The sequence below is a fragment of the Sphaerodactylus townsendi genome, linkage group LG04 (assembly GCF_021028975.2).
Source record: "Sphaerodactylus townsendi isolate TG3544 linkage group LG04, MPM_Stown_v2.3, whole genome shotgun sequence".
In the NCBI taxonomy this organism is placed as follows: Eukaryota; Metazoa; Chordata; class Lepidosauria; order Squamata; family Sphaerodactylidae; genus Sphaerodactylus; species Sphaerodactylus townsendi.
The window spans coordinates 9,881,479-9,899,599 of NC_059428.1; the positions used below are offsets into that span (position 1 = coordinate 9,881,479).

The following is an 18,121-nucleotide window of genomic DNA, read 5'->3' on the forward strand; positions in this document are numbered from 1 at the left end:
GTCCGTCACCGTAAGGTTCATCACGAGATGCGCTCCAGGTATCAAGCTTTGGCGAGTGACGCTCAAGAGCCTGTTCCCTTCTGTCTGGAGTGGCAAAAGGTCATAGGACTGCGACAGAGGGCTAAAAATACTTGATCAAAAATAAGCGGAACCAAAAAGGGCCTTGGGCACAAATGGCTTTAAAAGGGGGAGCAGACAGATTAATGGAGGACAGGTCTATTAGTGGCTACTAGCCGTGGTGACTAAAGGGAACTTCCACACTCAGGGGCAGTCAACCTTAGAACACCAGTGTCAGGAGGCAACATCAAGGGAACCTCTCAGCTCTATGCCTTATTTCTCCAGAGCAACTGGCTGTTCATTATAAGGGACAGGATGCTGGACTAGATAGACAACTGGTCTGATCCAGCAGGGCTCTATTATGTTCTCAGTTTCAACCAGTACTAAGTAGCAGCAGTGTCATATTAATTTTTGCTCCCAAAGATGCGCTGTGTCTTATTTTCAGGGGACGTCTTGTTTTTCTGTGTTCTGTTCGTCGGGCATGCTTCCAAACAAAAACTTTGCTACATCTCACTTTCGGGGGATGCCTTATATTTCGCACTTCAGCAAAACCTCTAGTAGGTCTTATTTTCAGGGAATGTCTTATATTCGGGGAAACAGGGTAAGTGCAATGATATAGCTGCTTTGGGCTCGTTTGGAGGTTCTAGCAGGGGAAGACAGCTATCGTATCCCTTTGACCGAAGAACAGTACACTCCTCGTATCTGGGATGGTCGTCCTCTTCCACCGAGCGTGCAGCTTTGGGAGGGACACGCATGACTCCACCGAACGTAGTCCATACAAGGGGCGTTATTGGCTTAATCCCCCCAAAAGCTGATTCGGCCGCCTGCATACGTTATGCAGATTATGCATATATTAGCCTATTATTCATAATTTATTCTGGTTCTGTTATTTATGGGGGAAGTGCAAAAGACCATGTATTGTCCACTGAAAATGCTGCTTTCATTGTTGGGTACTTAAGTTTTGAACATCAGCAGTAGCCATTCAAACCCACCATATCAGCCTTAAGGGGAAAGGATCTTCAGATCCTGAAATCTGTATTGGATACAAAGTTTTGCACTTATGTTATCCCAATCCTATCATCATGACAATAGCAGAAAAAGGACCGCTGAACAATTTTTTATATTTTACATTTTTTCTCCCCCCCCCTCCCCCCCAGGAATTCCGAGTGAGCACATGGCCACCCCTGTTCTCCAATTTATTCTCACAACAACCCTGCAAGGTAAGTTAAGACGAGAAAGTGATATGACCTACAGCGCCATCTTGAGTGGAGCTAGAGCAGGGGTGGGCAATTATTTTTTCCATGGGGCCGCATAAGAAACAGAAAATATTGTGGAGAGCCAGGCCAAAAGGCAGGGGGGCGAGGCGCTTTTGAAAGCCCCGCAGAAGCCGGCAGCCAAGGCAACCGGCTTCTGTGGGGCTTTCAAAGATGCCTCGCTCCCCAGCAAGGCAGGTTTTGAAAGCCCTGTGGAAGCCAGCAGCCAAGGCAACTGGCTTCTGCGGGGCTTTCAAAGACGCCTCGCTCCCCAGCACGAGAGGGGGGCCAGTCAGGGTCATCTGGCGGGCCGGATGTGGCCCGCGGGCTGTATAATGCCCAGGTCTGAGCTAGAGCCTTCTCAGTCTACAGCCATTAATGGGTTTATACTGGCTTAGGGTGATGCTGCTATTTAGTTTCTCGGTAGAGAGGAATTTGAACTAACACTTGTAGTCTAACTGCACAGCATTGACCTTTGCAAGAGGATTGGCTGAGAAAATTGGTTCGAGGCAATATCAGTTTGTGACCTTTCTCCCGTTAATTTTTCAAACCTGTAAGCAGTTCACCTTTGCAAGAAATGAAACATCCTAGTCCTTGATGCATATTTCGGAAAGTCATTTGCTTAACCTAATATTTGATTTCAGGTAGGGCGGAATCTCTGTATCACACGTGTGTTTGTGACGTGCACCCACCTTATAGCGCCCCCTGGTGGGGATTTCAATGCAAACAATTAAGCAGAGGGCGTCTGCCATTGCCTTCCTCTGCACAGACTTTGTTAACGCAGGTTAACCAATAAAGTAAGAGAAGCTCAAGAAAGCTCAAGCCGATACAGAATAAAATCAGTTTGAATTTTATTCAGCCAACTGGGCCAAAAATAGCATCAGAGGAGCCTAGTTAAAATGGCAGTGTGCTCTTACTTTTATAGCATTATAGCAGGTTACATTCAAAATGGCAGAAAAGAATACACCCCAAAATGCCCACATCATCAGTCATACAGAAAGGTGGAGTTTTTCCCTTTTCCCAAAACATTTGGGGATGTCCAAGGCCCTTATTGGAAGGTGTCGGCACCTGATTCATTGACGCAAGATGAACTAGGGCAGTGGTGGCGAACCTTTGGCACTCCAGATGTTATGGACTACAATTCCTATCAACCCCTGGTGGGGGTTGGTGGGAATTGTAGTCCATAACATCTGGAGTGCCAAAGGTTCGCCACCACGGAACTAGGGCCTGTTTCTTTCTTATCTCTATTGCCTTTTGTTGCCCTTTTTCCTAGACAAAGAGCCTAAACATTTTCATGTTTCCTTCTTCTGTCTCCTAGAAGAAGGACAAATTCAAGGTATCTAGTCGGGAACAACGAGACCTTAAAGCAGTTGAGTTTGCACATGCTGTATAACTCTGAACAAGGGGCATTCTGTTGGGCTACTCAAGAAACTTGCCTAGTAACAGGGAAAAGTTGAACAGATTCTCAAGCCTGCATCTTTACTTTGGTCAGCTGCATTATGGTTGCCAACTCCCCTTTACAGAAAGAAAGTAAGGGGGGTGGGGGAGAAGAAAACCTTTGCGATTTAACAGAGTATATCCTTCTGGAAGTATATCCTTCTGGAAGGTGGGGGGCTTAACGCAGGGGGGTTAGCACAGAGTTCATCTGCCTTTGGTTCCTTCTTTAGTCCTGAGAGGTGGGGGCTTTTGTCCTGAGAGGTCGGGACTTTAGTTCAGTCTCTGGAACAAATTTTTTTAAAAAATTTGTTTTAAATTAATAAGCGACATATTTATTTGACAAATGAGTGCGCGTGCAGATAGCTCCAGGGGCGAGTGACTAAAAAAGATTTAATATTTAAATATCTAAACAAATCCAGATATGAAGGCAGAAAAGCCAGCAGGGGGGGATGGGGGCTTTCCAGTGTTTTGTACTGAGTGCCAAATACATGTATGACTATCTCTGCCACTAGGACAGAAGTGGAGTTAAGGTGTGCCCCTCGCTGCAATGAGCTCCTGGCACTCCAAGGAGCGTTAATGCGTTTCTCTTGAAGCCAAGGTGAAAGCAGACCTGGAGAAGCTTTCGAAAGAGGCAGAGAGAGGGGTGACAGACAAAGGCTTCTCAGAGGGACCCTAACAGCCGGATCCCACTTCCCAAGGTGACATCTCTTCAGATGTCATGGAGAATGAAGGTCTCTTTGGGGACGGAGGGTGCCAGTCTCGAGGTGGTGGAAAGATGCTCTCCCTTAGATGGGATCCCTTCCCTTAACTGGTGATCCAGCTATCCTCTGCAAGCACTGGAGATACCCTCCGAGGGGAGTGGTGGGGCTCCTTGTAGTGCCGGTGATTCCCGATCATTAGAAATGTCTTAGAGAGTTGGGTTTGTGAGAGGCATTGATGACCGCATGGTGACTTGCCTGCCTGGTCGCTGAAGGTTCGCGGATGTCGCGCTTTGTCTAGATAGGGAAAAACTGTTAGACGAACAGTGCTGGGGTGGAGTCAGCAGTTGTGGTCCCACATTGGCACCAACGCATATTGGGAAATGTAGCCAGGGGAGGTTCTGGAAGCTAAATTTGGAAGGCTGCTAGGAAACGGGTTGAAGTCCAGGACCTCCAAGGTGTGGCATTCTCAGAAAATGCTACCTGCTCCACAGCCAAGAGGGGCTTAGCCAGGCAAGCCGGAGATACAGAGTCTCAATGCGTGGATGAGAGAAGGTGGTGTAAAGGCAGAGGGTTTCAGATTTGTCAGGGAACTGGGGAACCTTTTGGGACGAGGTAGGCCTGTACAAGCGTGGGCCGGGCTTCATGCTTAAACTAAAGAAGGGAACCAGGCTGCTGGCGCCAACATTAAAAAGGTGGCAGAACAGCTTTTAAATACCTTGATCACTGGGGGAAAGCTCACAGGAGCTGAGGCGGACTTACGGTTCAGAATACAGTATCTATGGGGATGCGTGACAGCAGAGAGGGAGGTTTTTTCTAAAATCAACCACATACAAGCGAGGAACACAGCAATGTGCATGTGACAAGGGATAGAAAGCGTCTACAAAAGACTTGAGGGTAAAGCACATAAATCCCAGGTTAAGGACAGCTGGTAGTGCGAGTATACAGGTGTCTCTATGCTTGCTAATAGTAGAAGCATTCAACCCTAAAATGGGGGGAGTTAGGAGTACATGAGTTTTGAGGAAGGGAGGGACTTTTGATATAGTGGGCATTACAGAGACATGGTGGAATGAGGGAGAACCAGTGGGATGCTGTTATACCCAGGCTACAGGCTCTATAGGAAGGATAGGACAGAGCGCATTGGGGGTGGAGTTGCCCTTTACATCAAAGCATTATATATGGTATCACATAAAATAGACGAAATGCAGGGAGCTGGTTCCCCACTTACAGAATCACTGTGGATTATCCAATACCAGAGTGTGAAGGACAGTAGTTTTAATATTAGGAATATATTATCGCCCCCCCAGGCCAAAGTGCACAAAGAGAGGATTCTGAGATGGAAAAAAGCGTTCAGAAGAGGCCAACAAAGAAACATAAAAATGTGGCAATTGGTAATGGGTGATTTTAACTATCCCCCACATATAAACTGGAAAAATGCATGTTCACGGAGTCATAGTAAGCAGGAGAGAGCATTCCTGGATTATGCTGAAATGACTGTGGCTTACAGAGCGAGATGGTTGTGGAACCAACCAGGAGAGAAGGTCTGGATCCCAGATCTAATTCTAATGTGGGACCCAGGACCTGGTACAGGAGAAGATCCAAGTGCGTTGTTGGAGCCAATAGGGAACAGCGACCTCACAATGTTGCCGGAATTCAGTATCTCAGCATGCGAACAGAGGTGGCAACTACTGGCCATGTAGTTACATTCGCACTAGAAAGGGAAATTTCTGCAAAGATGAGGGGGATAGTGCACAGGAAGCTGAAAAGGAAAATCAAAGAGAATCAAAACTGTCCAGCAGGGATGCTTGGAGGTTATTTAAAAAACACACAGTAATAAAAGCTCCCAGCTGGAATGTGTTCCACAGGTTAGAAAAGGCAGCACCCAGTCCAAAAGAAAGCCACCATGGTTAACACAAGAGGTTGAGGAAATTATTAGGAAAAAAAGGAAATGTAACTTTTAGAAAATGGAAGTCCAGCTGGACTTATAGAAGAATAAGTGAGAGATGGGAACACAAATGGTGGCAAAAGAGAAGCAGTTAGTTGGCTGTAAGGGAGGCAAAAGGATTATGAGGAACGCATTTGAAACTGCTAACATCAAGAACCAGCAACAAAACAAAGTTCTTCAAATTTACATCAAAAGCAGGAAGCCAGCAAAAAGGGAATGCCGTAGGCCCAAGTTAGATGACAAAGGAACAAAGGGGTGTGCTAAAAGATGGCGTGGAGACAAAGCCGAGAAGCTTGGAATTAGAATTCTTTGCATCTGTCTTCACTCCAAGAGGAGGTGAGGGAGGAACTGATTCCTGCACCCTGAGACCAAGCTTCTTAGGAGGCTGGGAATCCGAGGAGACTAGTGAAGACTCAAGTGGTAGACAAGGAAGAAATTACTGGCAGCCATTCGATAAAACTAAATGTTACCAATTCCTGGCCCAGATTGCATTCACTCCAAGAGTTCTTAAAGGGAGCTCTGCTACGAAATTGCTAGATCTTCTCACTTTAATAAGTAACTTATTTATCCCTGAGGGAAAATCAGGGGCTCCATCCCTGAAGACTGGAAGATAGCCACGTCACACCAATCTTTAAGAAAGGATCTATAGGGGACTCCGGGAAATTACCTGGAGGCCAGTCAGGTTTGACATCAATGTTCCTCAGGTAGAATTAGTTGAGAATCTATCAGTTAAAAGATAAAATTATAAAAACATGTAGAAAAGCAAGACCTGCTGAGAAAGGAGTCAAGCATGGCTTTTGCAGAGAGCTTGAAATCCCTGTCTTACAAAACTTACTAGGAAGTTCTTTGAGGGTGTAAACAGACACATGTGGATAAGGGGAGACCAGAGTGGACATTTGTCTACTTGGATTTCCAAAAGGCTTTTGACAAAGTTCCTCACCCAGAGACTGTTGAGAGAAACTCAGCAACGTGGAAGGAATAAGAGGGGAGATCCTCCTATGGATTAAAAACTGGTTGGAGAAACAGGAAACAAGAGAGTGAATTTGTAGTAATGGGAAGTTCTCACAATGGAGAGATGTCGGGAGTGGTGTCCCCCAAGGATCCGTTTTGGGACCAGTGCTCTTTAACCTTATTCATAAATGCCGACCTGGAAGTAGGGGTGGTGTAGCGCGGTAGCCCAAGTTTGCAGATTTGATACCAGAATTATATGTATGGGTGGTGGCAGAGACCACAAAGGATTGCGAATTCCGCCGACCTTTGATAAATTAGGTGAGTGGGCTCCAGAAATGGCAAATGCACAGTTCAATGTAGCAAAATGTAAAAGTGATGCACACATAGGGAGCAAAAAAATCCAAACTTCACACATACACGCTTACAGGGGTCAGTGCTATCAGTCTGAACCAAGGAAGAGGATTTAGGTGTCTTAGTTAAGATGAGTTCCATGGGAATGTCAACTCAAGTACATGGCAGCCTGTAACCAAAAGGCAAACTCTATGCTGGGGATCATTAGAAAAGGGGCAACTGATAATAAAACTGCAAAGATTGTCATGCCCTTATATACAAAGCAGAAACAGTGGTCGCGTAATAATTGGCCAGTAATTGTGTCCAGTTCACAATGAGTCACGCATCTCCAAAAAAAGGATATTGAGGAGATAGAAAAGAAAAGTGCAAGAGAAGGGCAACAAAAGGATGATTGAGGGGACTGGAGCACCTTCCTATATGAGGGAGAGGCTAGCAGCCGCTGGGACTCTTTAGTTTGGAGAGGAGGCGGAGGCTGACTGAGGGGATATGATTGAAGTCTATAAAATTATGCATGGGATAGAAAATGCTGACAGAGAAGAAATTTCTCTCTTTCTCCACAATACTACTAGAACCAGGGCATTCATTGACGAAAGTAATGCTGGGGGGGGAAGAGAATAAGGACTAATAAAAGGAAACACTTCTTCACGCTAGCGTGTGATTGGTGTTTGGAATATGCTGCCACAGGAGGTGGTGATGGCCACTAACCTGGATAGCTTTAAAAGGGGCTTGGACAGATTTATGGAGTAGAAGTCGATTTATGGCTACCAATCTTGATCCTCTTTGATCTGAGATTGCAAAATGCCTTAACAGACCAAGGTGATCCGGGAGCAACAGCCGCCATGGAAGGCCATTGGCGGATTCACATCCTACATGTGAGGCTCCCAAAGGCACCTGAGGTGGAGCCACCGCGGTAGCAGCAGAGAGCTGGACTAAGATGGACTTTGGTCTGAGTCCAGCTGAAAAGCTTGTTCTTATGGTTCTTATGTTCTTTCTTATGCCTTCCTGTGCTTCTACATCTTCATTAGCTAGGAGGTCTCCCCTTCCAGAGTACCGCACCCAGCTTAGCTGGCGCAGATCTGACAAGACTGGGGAGAAACTATACATCGGGTATCATTCCACCAATTCCTCCCCTATCACATACCCACTGTGGCTTTTATCATGCATATGAATCAAGGTTTGCAAGGTCTTACTTACCACTTCGCTTTGAAAGCGGTTCTCTCTCAGCGAGGAATGACGATGGTGCGTTGCTGTCCTTGCCCACAAGCGAACTTGATGCCATCGTCAGAGAATGAAGTGCAGGTTCTGCTGGGACACTCGTGGGAGCTAGAGTCTCTTTGGATGATGATATCCAGGGGGGTCGGGGAGGAGAACCCAGGCAGAGGGTTGAGCGTGCCTGGCACAAGGGCTGGAGGCAGCAGCGGTCTGGATCCATGCAATCCACTGAAGCCATCTGGAATTTTTTTACAGGAAGGAAAGGAAATGGCTTGAGAGAGAGATGAAGTTTGACAACATCCAATGCTATTTTGTGATCCCCATTCTGAAGAGGCGAAACTTCTGAACTAGCTTTTCACCGTCTGGTTGTGGCGGGTTTTCCGGGCTGCATGGTCGCGGGTCTGGTGGATCTTTGTTCCACCGGGCCTTTGGTGAGGCCAGCCACGGATTCCCCCCCTCTAGGATGCCCCTTGTGTTGCGATGCCCTCATTGGCACTTCTGATATACTATCTAATCAATACTCGTCCCCTCCGGCCTTGGGATCGAGCGCCATATATTATTAAGCTGCTGCTGTGTTTTTTTAGGGTTATAGATTTTGTAGAATTGTTTTAAGTTACCCTAGATTTTATGTGGCAAAATGTAAAATGTTTTTTAGCCTGCTCTGTTTAATGCTATTGTATGTATTGCTGTTTGCAGGCTACGGTTGTCAATGCCGCCTAGATTCCTTAACCGAGGGGATGGGGCGGTTTAAGGAAAAATCTAACAAACAAACAAACAAACAAACAAGAGCAAGCAAGCGAAGCAAGCAAACAACAAGCAAGCAAGCAAGCAGAAGCAAGCTGCCAAGCAAGCAAGTAGAGCAAGTAGAGTAAGTAGTAATGTTTCACCTGCATCTGTGGCTGAATACTTCAGAGGTGTATATCACAGAGTTAATGTTACACACTGTGTCGGAGGAGAGTGAGAAGGGAATGTTTAGTGGCAGTACATACTGTCCATGTCCTTCCTTCCCCACCTTGGGACATGGACAATATATACCACACAAAACATTCCCTTCCTTCTCACTGGACACAGTGTCTTTCTTAACAACTAATTCTCTGTAATACACCTCTGAAGATGCCAGCCACAGATGCAGGCTCAACTGCGTTCCAGGAACAACGATTAGGATCTACCAGACCACGCCACACAGCCCGAAAACCCACAACAACCAGTTGAATCTGGCCATGAAAGCCTTGAGGAGAATACATTTAAAGATATTACACTTTGGCAGAAAAAAATGAAATGCACAGACATGGGATGTGGTGACGCCTGAAGCTTGATAGCACTACATGCAGAAAGGGATCTGGGGAGTCTTAGTAGACCACAAACTGAACATGAGTCCAGCAGTCGCATGATGCGGTGGCCAAAAGAAGCCGATGCGATTCTGGAGCTGTATCAATAGGAGTGTAGTGTCTAGATCGAGGGATGTAATTGTACCCTCTGTATTCTGCATTTGGTTAAAAGACCTCACATTAGGAATATTGTGTACAGTTCTGGGCACCAACAATTCAAAGAAGGACATTTAACCTTGGCAAGCTGGAATGGGTCCAGAAGAGAGGGCAAACAAAGATAATGGTAAAAGGTCTGGACTCCACTTAGAGGCTTAGGGAGCTGGGGATGTTTAGCCCGGAGAAGCCGAGAGGTTAAAGGGGGGGACATGATAGCTATGTTTTAAATATTTGAAGGGATGCCATGTCAAAGAGGGAGCAAAGCTTGTTTTCTGCTGCCTCAGGAGACTAGGACACGGATACTTAACGGATTCAAGGTGCAGGAAAAGAGATTCCACCTAACATTAGGAAGAACTTTCTCACAGTACGGGCTGTTCAACAGTGGAATTCACTGCTTCAGAGCGTGGTGGATTCTCTACTTTCTTGGAGGTTTTTCAACAGAGGTCGGATGAAGACATCTGTCAGGAGGTGTTTTGATTGTGTGCGTTTCCTCGCATTGCAGGGGTTTGGACTTGATGGTCTTCGGTCTCTTCCAACTCTATGATTCTAACACTAACCCTTTGAAGGACCAAGGGTCTGATTCACTATAAAACAGAAAGTGATAGGCCAACCTTCTTTTCGGCAGACCGTGTGCTCAACTGCAACCCAAAAACCCACTTATTTATGCGCATAAAAGTGCCAACCACGACGGGCAATTTAACCTGAATACTGAGGTTTTGTTTAGAAAAAATGGATTTGGCTCTTGAGGTGTCGCGTTACTCAGCCAGTAAGTTTGGTGGTAGTCGGTGAAAGCTTTGCTTTTGGAAACAACTCTTTCAACGGGTGAAACACAACCCTAGGAGGGTTTACTCAGAAGCTAAGCCTCATTGCCAGCGCAACCGAAAGCTTACTCCCAAGGTAAAGGATCAGCGCTTTAGTTCTTTGCATGAAAATCAGCGGGGTTTAACAGCACTTAACAGGGTTACCTACACTGCTTCCCTCAAACTAGGTCTTAGGTTTAATGTTAATAATCCTGTTTCCAGGCCAGCCTAGATGTGTGTGTAGTATTATTATTAATGTGTGTGGGGACTCTGTTTGCATGTGCCCACAGAGAGGGCTTTGAGTGCCACCTCTGGCAACCCGTGCCATAGGTTACGCCACCACTGCTATAAAGAACTTTGTGAGTTCAAAACATTTTGCAATTTATGTGTGTGTCGGCAGGTCTTTGGAAAGAGACCATTTGTCTGCCCGGAGCCCCTGGAGGAGCTGCAGCCAGAGGAGGGCCCGGTGCAGAGTTAAGATGGACCACTTCAAGAACAGATTCTACCGCGGCTCAACCCGGAAAGCAAGGAGCTGTGTCTCACCGTCGCCACAAAGCCACGTGGCCTGTGAACAACAATATCTCCCCTCCCACTCCATCCCTTTCCTGGTTTCCCCATTGCTCCAGGCTCCGGGCCAAGGCCATGAGGAATTTGTCTTTAAAACATTGAACTGGGCAGAGTGTCTTTCAGGAGAAAACCATCAGAGGAACATCTGCTACGAGGCACAAATGCTATGAAACAACCTTTATACCTTGCTTTTTCTTCCTGTCTGTGCGATGCTTTGTTTTACTTTCCCCTTTATCCCGATCAGGTGTAAGTATGACAAAGGGTCTTTGCCACTGACATCTTTAGGGCTCCGGTGATCTCAGAAAATGGGTCTGGGATTCAGCTTGCCTGCTTCCCTTTGACTTTTAATAGGTGTTATAGGATTAGCTCGTCTTCAGGTTGGGGGAAATCTTCAAGAGCTGCTTGGTATTGTGAGGCATTCAGAAAGAGAGAAATAAAGGCAGGCCTCAAACGTGAACTCTAAACAGGAACAGCAATTGACATCGGTCTTTTTCTCTAGCAAGCTTTGATTTTCTTTCTTCCCTTTTCTAAATGAAATCAGATATCACCAAGAAGTCGTCGGGGAGAAATGAATTACGGTCGATTAAACGGCACCTTCCTGACATTCTGCGATCACTGTAGCTATTTCGCCGGTGTTGAAAGAAAAAACCCCACATTTACAAAGAAGTTTCTCCTAGGAAGGGAAGTGCTACTAGCAAAAATTAAATACTTTTATTACAACGAAGAGTCCTGTCTTATCTGACAGATCAACCATTCCAGCATGAATTTCCATTTGTCAAGACTCAAAGAACCTCCTGTGGATTCCAGTCAACTTAGGTGAGGTGTAAGTCTTGATTACATAGATGGGCCTTTTGAGCTGTGGGAGGTGTCATCAAGGTGAGTAGAATCCTTCAGGAGGAAATTCACCCCAATATTATTTAACATCGAATGCCAGCTCAGTCAGTGCCTTTTATTAGCATAAAACAGGTAGGGAAACCTGCGGCTCGAGATTGGTCGCGGCTCTTCTGCCCTTGCACTGTGGCTCCACGAGCCGAGCTGCCAGCTTCATTCCCGCTCAGTTCTGCAGCGGTGCGCGCATTCAACTGCCTGCTGCAGATCGCCATTAGCGCCATCGGCTTTCTACCGCCTCGCTGGGGATGGGCGGCACTTTCCGGGCGGACAGCGCGTCGGTTTCACCGCCATCTCTTGCCCGCCGCAGGCAGCAGGACGTATGCGCATCTTCAATTGCCTCGCGGGTCGGCTGGGTAAAAAGCCGCTGGCCCCTCTTGCCCACTCGTTCAAGCCGGGCGGCGTTTCCGGGCCGGACGGCAAGGCCAAGTCATGGGCCCCAACTTGCCCTGCAGGGCAGCAGAGCTGGTACATCCATGCGCCTCAGTAATGGTGGAGTAAAAGGTAAAAAAAACCCCAATATATACAGTGTTATCTTTATTTTAAATGTCAAAAATTATTTGCGGCTCCAAGTGTTTTCTTTTCCCGCTGAAAACGGGTCCAAATGGCTCTTTGAGTGTTAAAGGTTCCCTACCCCTGGCATAAAACAACAACATGATGTGAAAACATCGATATGGTCCTGTTGCCAGCCTATTTCATGTCCAGAGCATAGATGGGCCAATTGCCTTCCAGATGTTATGGATTGCCTTTATTCCCCGCCAGCAGCCGGCTAACGCTTCATGCTGGCAGGGGATGATGGGAACTGTAGTCCATAACATCTGGAGGGCTGCGAGTTTGACATCTATGCTCTGGACTAATTGGGCAACAGGATGCATATCGATGTTCTTTTTTTTTCTTAGCATGACCTTCCTGCCATTTTCAACCTAACATATCATCCAGGTGTTTGGGCAGGTCCATTGCGGAAAGCCAGAAATTAATAGACCAATACATGCATTTCTGAACAGGTACCACCGCAGTGTTAAACAATGAAGATAATGCCAACATTTTTGTTTGTTTTGTAGACTGGGTAGCCTCTTCCAAAAAAGGCAAACGCCCCTCATTCCTTGGAGAAATAACGCCACCTTTTTTTGGTCCTATTTTGTCTAATTTTAATCTGGAGGAACCGGGTTTGATTCGCCGCTGTGCAGCTTGAGCTGTGGAGGCTTATCTGGGGAATTCAGATTAGCTTGTGCGCTCCCACACACGCCAGCCGGGTGACCTTGGGCTAGTCACAGTTCTGAGCTCTCTCAGCTGCACTCACCTCACAGGGTGTTTGTTGTGGGGAGAGGAAGGGAAAGGAGATTGTAAGCAGAGGTGGGATCCAGCAGGTTCTCACCAGTTCCCGAGAGTGGGTTACTAATTATTTGTGTGTGCCAAGAGGGGGTTACTAATTGGGTCTGCTTTTCCGTTAGAAATCCCATTAGGTCCAAAAATCATAAAGTCCCGTTGTTTCCTATGTGGCTGGTTAGCGAAGGTGGAAAACGGGATAATTCTCCCTGTTGGGCTGTTTTAAAAACATGTTTTAGAAATAGGGTACAGTTCCTTGTTTAAGGAAAGTCTCCTTCTTTTCATTTCTAGAAACAAAATTAAGTATTTGAAAGTATTAAGTATTTGACAGGCAGTCAATGAGAGGAGAAGTCGTTGTTTCTGTTGACAGTAGACGATAGGACTTGCTACATTGAGTTTAAATTACGGACAGAAAGATACCAGCTGGACATTAGGAACTTTTTTTTACAGTAAGAGTTCTTTACAGTAACAGAGAAATTATTAATGCCCCGCCCCCGGAATGCCCGCCCCCGCCCCCGCCGTGCCCCGCCCAGCCCCATTGGCGCTACGCCACTGTTTGAATCCCACCCCCATGGGAACCTGTTAGTAAAATTTTTGGATCCCACCACTGACTGTAAGCCCCTTTGAGTCTCCTACAGGAGAGAAAGGGGGGGATATCAATCCAACTTTCTTCTTCTATTCACAGGCATGGAGAGTACTGTTTGGATCTGAATCTTTTACACATCTGGCTGCGGCAAAGGCTTCTGCTGCCTTGAGCCTGCCATAAATAGAAAGGCTTGCCGTGGTCTCCAGTTTCATGTGAAAGAAAGAAGAAAGTGGTCTTTGTTTTACAGCTTGTATTCTTTGCAGAGAGGGAAACGGAGATGGGGGGAGATGCTTCTCCCCTTAGCCCCCGTTCCCTGCTGCCAAACCTTTTTTTTTTTTTTTGCAAGAGAAGTAATTTGGGCTAGTTAACGCACCAGATGTGCGAAACTATCTGAGGAATTCCATAACATTAAAAAAACAAAATCCCAACCTCTGATCCTTTTGCAACAGAGAATCCAAAGCTTGGCTTGGCTTTCCCGGTTCCTCGTGAAAGAACACAAAGTTTTGCACTCCGGAGCTGGCTAGGAGCAGTACGGGGGTCGCGCAGCCCTGCGGTTTACAGAATCAAATTATGCATTCCTCCGTATGCCTTGCAGCAGGCTCTCTCTTAACCTCTAATCCAAACCTTAACAGTCAACTGGAGTTTTCTTTGTAACTAGATAAGCTGCTGTTAATAGCCCATTACATATACGAGACTTGCCTGACATTGCTCAACGCGGGGCGATTCCACACGGGCAAAATGTAACGGGTCGGGAGGTGTGAAAAGAGCGTTACGGCGGAGAAGTTGCCACAGAACTCGCCCCCCAAACGCTTCTAACCCATTTTGTTTTGCTGAACCAGAGTTAAATGAAAGTTGCTAATTTATTTATTTATTTATTTATACTTTAAGCTTCTATACCGCCCCGTCCCCGAAGGGCGGTATAGAGACTTTTCCCCGAAGGGCGGTATAGAGACTTTTCCCCTTTAACCCGTGTTTCGTACGCTTCCTGGTTGCCTGTGCCAACTATGGCAATTAGGAAACGTCCTGTTCCTCCACCCCCCACCCCCCGCTTTTGTCCACAATTATGGTGGATTCTGTTGGCAGCCGCCATTAGGGTCGAATCTCTAGGCGGCCACCATTTTGTGCCAGTAAGTTTGTGGAAGTGGCAATTCTCAGGAGGGGAGATTCTCGAGTGGGGGGATTCTCGGATGCACATTTCGCAGGGAAACAAAGCATTTCCTGCGCGAAACATCCGGCATCCTGTCGCTGGGTTCCCAGTGATCCTGGATGGCACCTGCACCCACTTTGCGAATGGCGAGACGGGCAACATGGGTTCATTTAACCTGTTTGTGTTGTCTGTACAAAAGGGTTGGTGAAGTAATGGGGTGGATTTAAAAAGGTGTTCTACTGCTAGCAGAACAGCCCTTCCATTGGTGGAAGAGAGGGGTGACTTTTGTTGATCCTTTCCTCTGGCTGCAAACTGCCACCACCCTAATGCTGTTTGTGACCCCCATGACCCCCATGAGCAGAATGTTGGGAGGAATCCTTGGCCTGAAATGGGACATGGAATTGGGAAAGTCCTCTTTTGAAAATTCCCCTTTGAGCATGTTATCTTGGGTCCAACTATATAAATGTGCCCACAAATCCATCTCTTCCTATCCATCCGTCCGTCCGTCCGTCCGTCCGTCCGTCCGTCTGGCCGGCCGGCCGGCCGGCCGGCCGGCCACCCATCCATCCATCCATCCATCCATCCATCCATCCATCCATCCATCCATCCATCCATCCATCCATCCATCCATCCACCCATTCTTCCACCCATTCTTCCAGCTACCCATAGTGTAGCTCCATACCAAAGAGCCAGCAGGCTGTAGTGGTTAAGAGCAGGTGGATTCTAATCTGGAGAACTGGGTTTGATTCCCCACTCCTCCACCTGAGTAGCAGAAGCTTATCTGGTGAACCAGGTTTGTTTCCACACTCCTACATTCCTGCTGGATGACCTTGGGCGAGTCACAATTCTCTCAGAACTCTCTCAGCCCCACCCACCTCACAAGGTGTCTGTTGAGGGGAGAGGAAGGGAAAGGAGCTTGTAAGCCACCTTGAGTCTCCTTACAAGAGAGAAAGGGGGGATATAAATCCAAACTCTTCTTCTTCTCCCCTTTGTGCCCCTGCATTCAGAGGTGAGGCAGGTGGAGACGACAGACAGGGCATTTTCTGTGGTGGCATCTCGCCTCGGGAACACCCTTCCCCTTTGAGGCTAGTTTGGTGCCTACTTTAGTTTCTTTTAGGTGCCAGGCCTACTATGTATCTTTTAACCAAAGCTTTTAATTGGGGATTTTCAATGGAATGAAAAGTCTCCATCTGAGCTTACTCACGTTGTTCGCCATGTCATATCTACTGTTGTTTTCATTGTTTGATGTTATACTATTATGTTTATGATGTTATAATCTGTTATTATGCTATTATGCTGCTATGCTGTCGTTATGCTGTTTTTATGCCCCTGTGATGATGTCATTATGCTGCTATGTTATGAAATGTTATTATATTGATTATGTCATGATTATTGATATTTTGATATTTGAGATATTACGTTTATTGATGTTGGTGCTGATATTACGATTATTGTTGCTATTATGCCGGTTGATTTTGCTATTATATTGTTGTACGGCACCCTGAACCTTATATTGTTGTACGGCACCCTGAACCTTATATTGTTGTACGCCACCCTGAACCTTATATTGTTGTACGCCACCTCCTCCTCCTCCTCCTCTTCTTCCTCCTCAAAGCTGTCATAGTACAACAGCTAAGATGAGGATTGTATCATGCATCTGTGCTTGTGGAAAAGAAGAGGCCACCGCATTCAGGGAGGAGTGAAGAGGGAGCACAGGCTTTGTGTACCCAAGATCCCACATCCATGTTTACAGGTCAAGAGCCAGCGTGCCACTCTATGGCCCTTCCCAACAGCCTTCAAGCCTTTCCTTGGTCCTCAAACCAACTCAAACACACAGCAAACTGAACTGGCGCGGACACCTACCTCCGTCGTTGTCTTTCCCGTCGCCGCACGCCGTCTCCATGGAAGTGTCGCAGCCCGCTCCTCTCCAGCCCAGCTGGCAGGCGCAGTGCCACCCATTCAGGTCCAGCATGCACCTGCCGTTGCCGTTGCACAAGCCAGGACATCCCTCTGTGAGGACAAAAGGAGAAGACAAGTCCTGTTGCTCTGTGAAAACCATTCGAAGATGAGAATGTGGGGGCAGCGCTGAGATTACAGGGCAGCCTTTCTATGCAAAAAAGGCATTTGCGCAATCTTACTGCCCGCTTTGTTTTCATAGGAGTGTATTTGTATTCTACCGAGTCATCCTGTTTTCTCTGGCGCAAGTAGTGGTCTGCCAAATGCAAGAGGATCAAGCAGAGAACCCCCCCCCCCCCCCCGCCATGCCCTTCATGGAATGAATCCCCAGAACCCAACCTACTGGTTCTGGGTATCTCCCGGAGAAATTCTTTTTTTTAAATAATATTGAGTCATTTTTCACCCTCATTTGACATTCACGTCTCTTGCAACACATCCCGGTCCATCAGATGTATTTTTATGTTCAATGTATTGTCGAAGGCTTTCACGGCCGGAATCACTGGGGTGCTGTCCAGTTTCCGGGCTGTAGAACATGGCCATACAGCCCGGAAACCAAACAGCACCCCAGTATTTTTATGTTCGTTTTGAAATACCCTTTCTCATTTTCATACAAAAGAATTTGAAGACCATTAGAACAATCTCCAGGGGAAAGAAACTCTGGCCCCGCCTCAAAATAACTCCACGTTTCTTTATTCCAAAAATATACGATCAGTATTTTTGCCCTGGTTAAAAAAAAATATTAGTTTTTGTTTTTCACATTTCAAATCCATGCATAATTCAAGTCATTGAACTATTTCCACGATTGTTGTGAGTTCTTCCTGGCCCACTAAGTACGGTTAGCACAACCTCTGCCTCTACTTTCCAATGACTGGACTGTTTCACTTTCCCCCCCTATGCATTCATACATAAATTTTGTGCCTGGTTTCATACAGATACATTTTCAGAAAGCCAATAAAGGTGAGGAACGAAAAGGTGCAAGCATATGGGGGAAAGGTGTGTGTGTGATTTATTGATCTGGATGTAATAGTTTCCTTCCATTGGGGGAAGAAGGAATGCTTTGGTCTGATGAAGCTCCCCCCGCCCCCAAAGATGAAAGTCTTTCTGAAATGGAAGACGCCTCCTTTAGTGGAACTACAGTATACAGCTCACTGACTTTGGGTGACATCAACAATTTATAATAGGCCCCTTCCGCACATGCTAATATGAATGGGTATAGGATGTTTAAAAAACCATTTTGGGGGAGAGGGACTTAGAACAGATCCCGCCCTCCCCCAAACGAGTTTGTGTAACCCCCATGCTCAGAATGAGTTGACCCAGAAAGGGGTGGAGACTCAAAGCAGCAAGAGGCTGCAGAGCTCATGTAGTTTGGAGGAGACAAGGCTACCAGACTCGGACCTTGATTTGTATAGTCCCTTAACACCTTGTTAAGGTAAACTGCAATGTTGTTGGGAACTACTGGGAAG

General features: G+C 46.5%; 1 protein-coding gene across 1 annotated transcript in view; it reads right to left on the reverse strand.

The window, feature by feature from the left end:
* TENM4 (teneurin transmembrane protein 4) overlaps positions 1-16,761 on the reverse strand; it is a 116,538-nt gene extending 99,777 nt beyond the window's left edge. The window contains exons 1-4 of the mRNA XM_048494008.1: positions 16,566-16,761; positions 11,932-12,092; positions 8,086-8,142; positions 7,889-7,967 (exon numbers count right to left, since the gene is read on the reverse strand). Of these exons, the coding sequence (XP_048349965.1) occupies positions 7,889-7,967; positions 8,086-8,142; positions 11,932-12,092; positions 16,566-16,761 (493 nt within the window). The remainder of the gene's footprint in view (positions 1-7,888; positions 7,968-8,085; positions 8,143-11,931; positions 12,093-16,565) is intronic.
* Between the last annotated feature and the right edge of the window lie 1,360 nt (positions 16,762-18,121).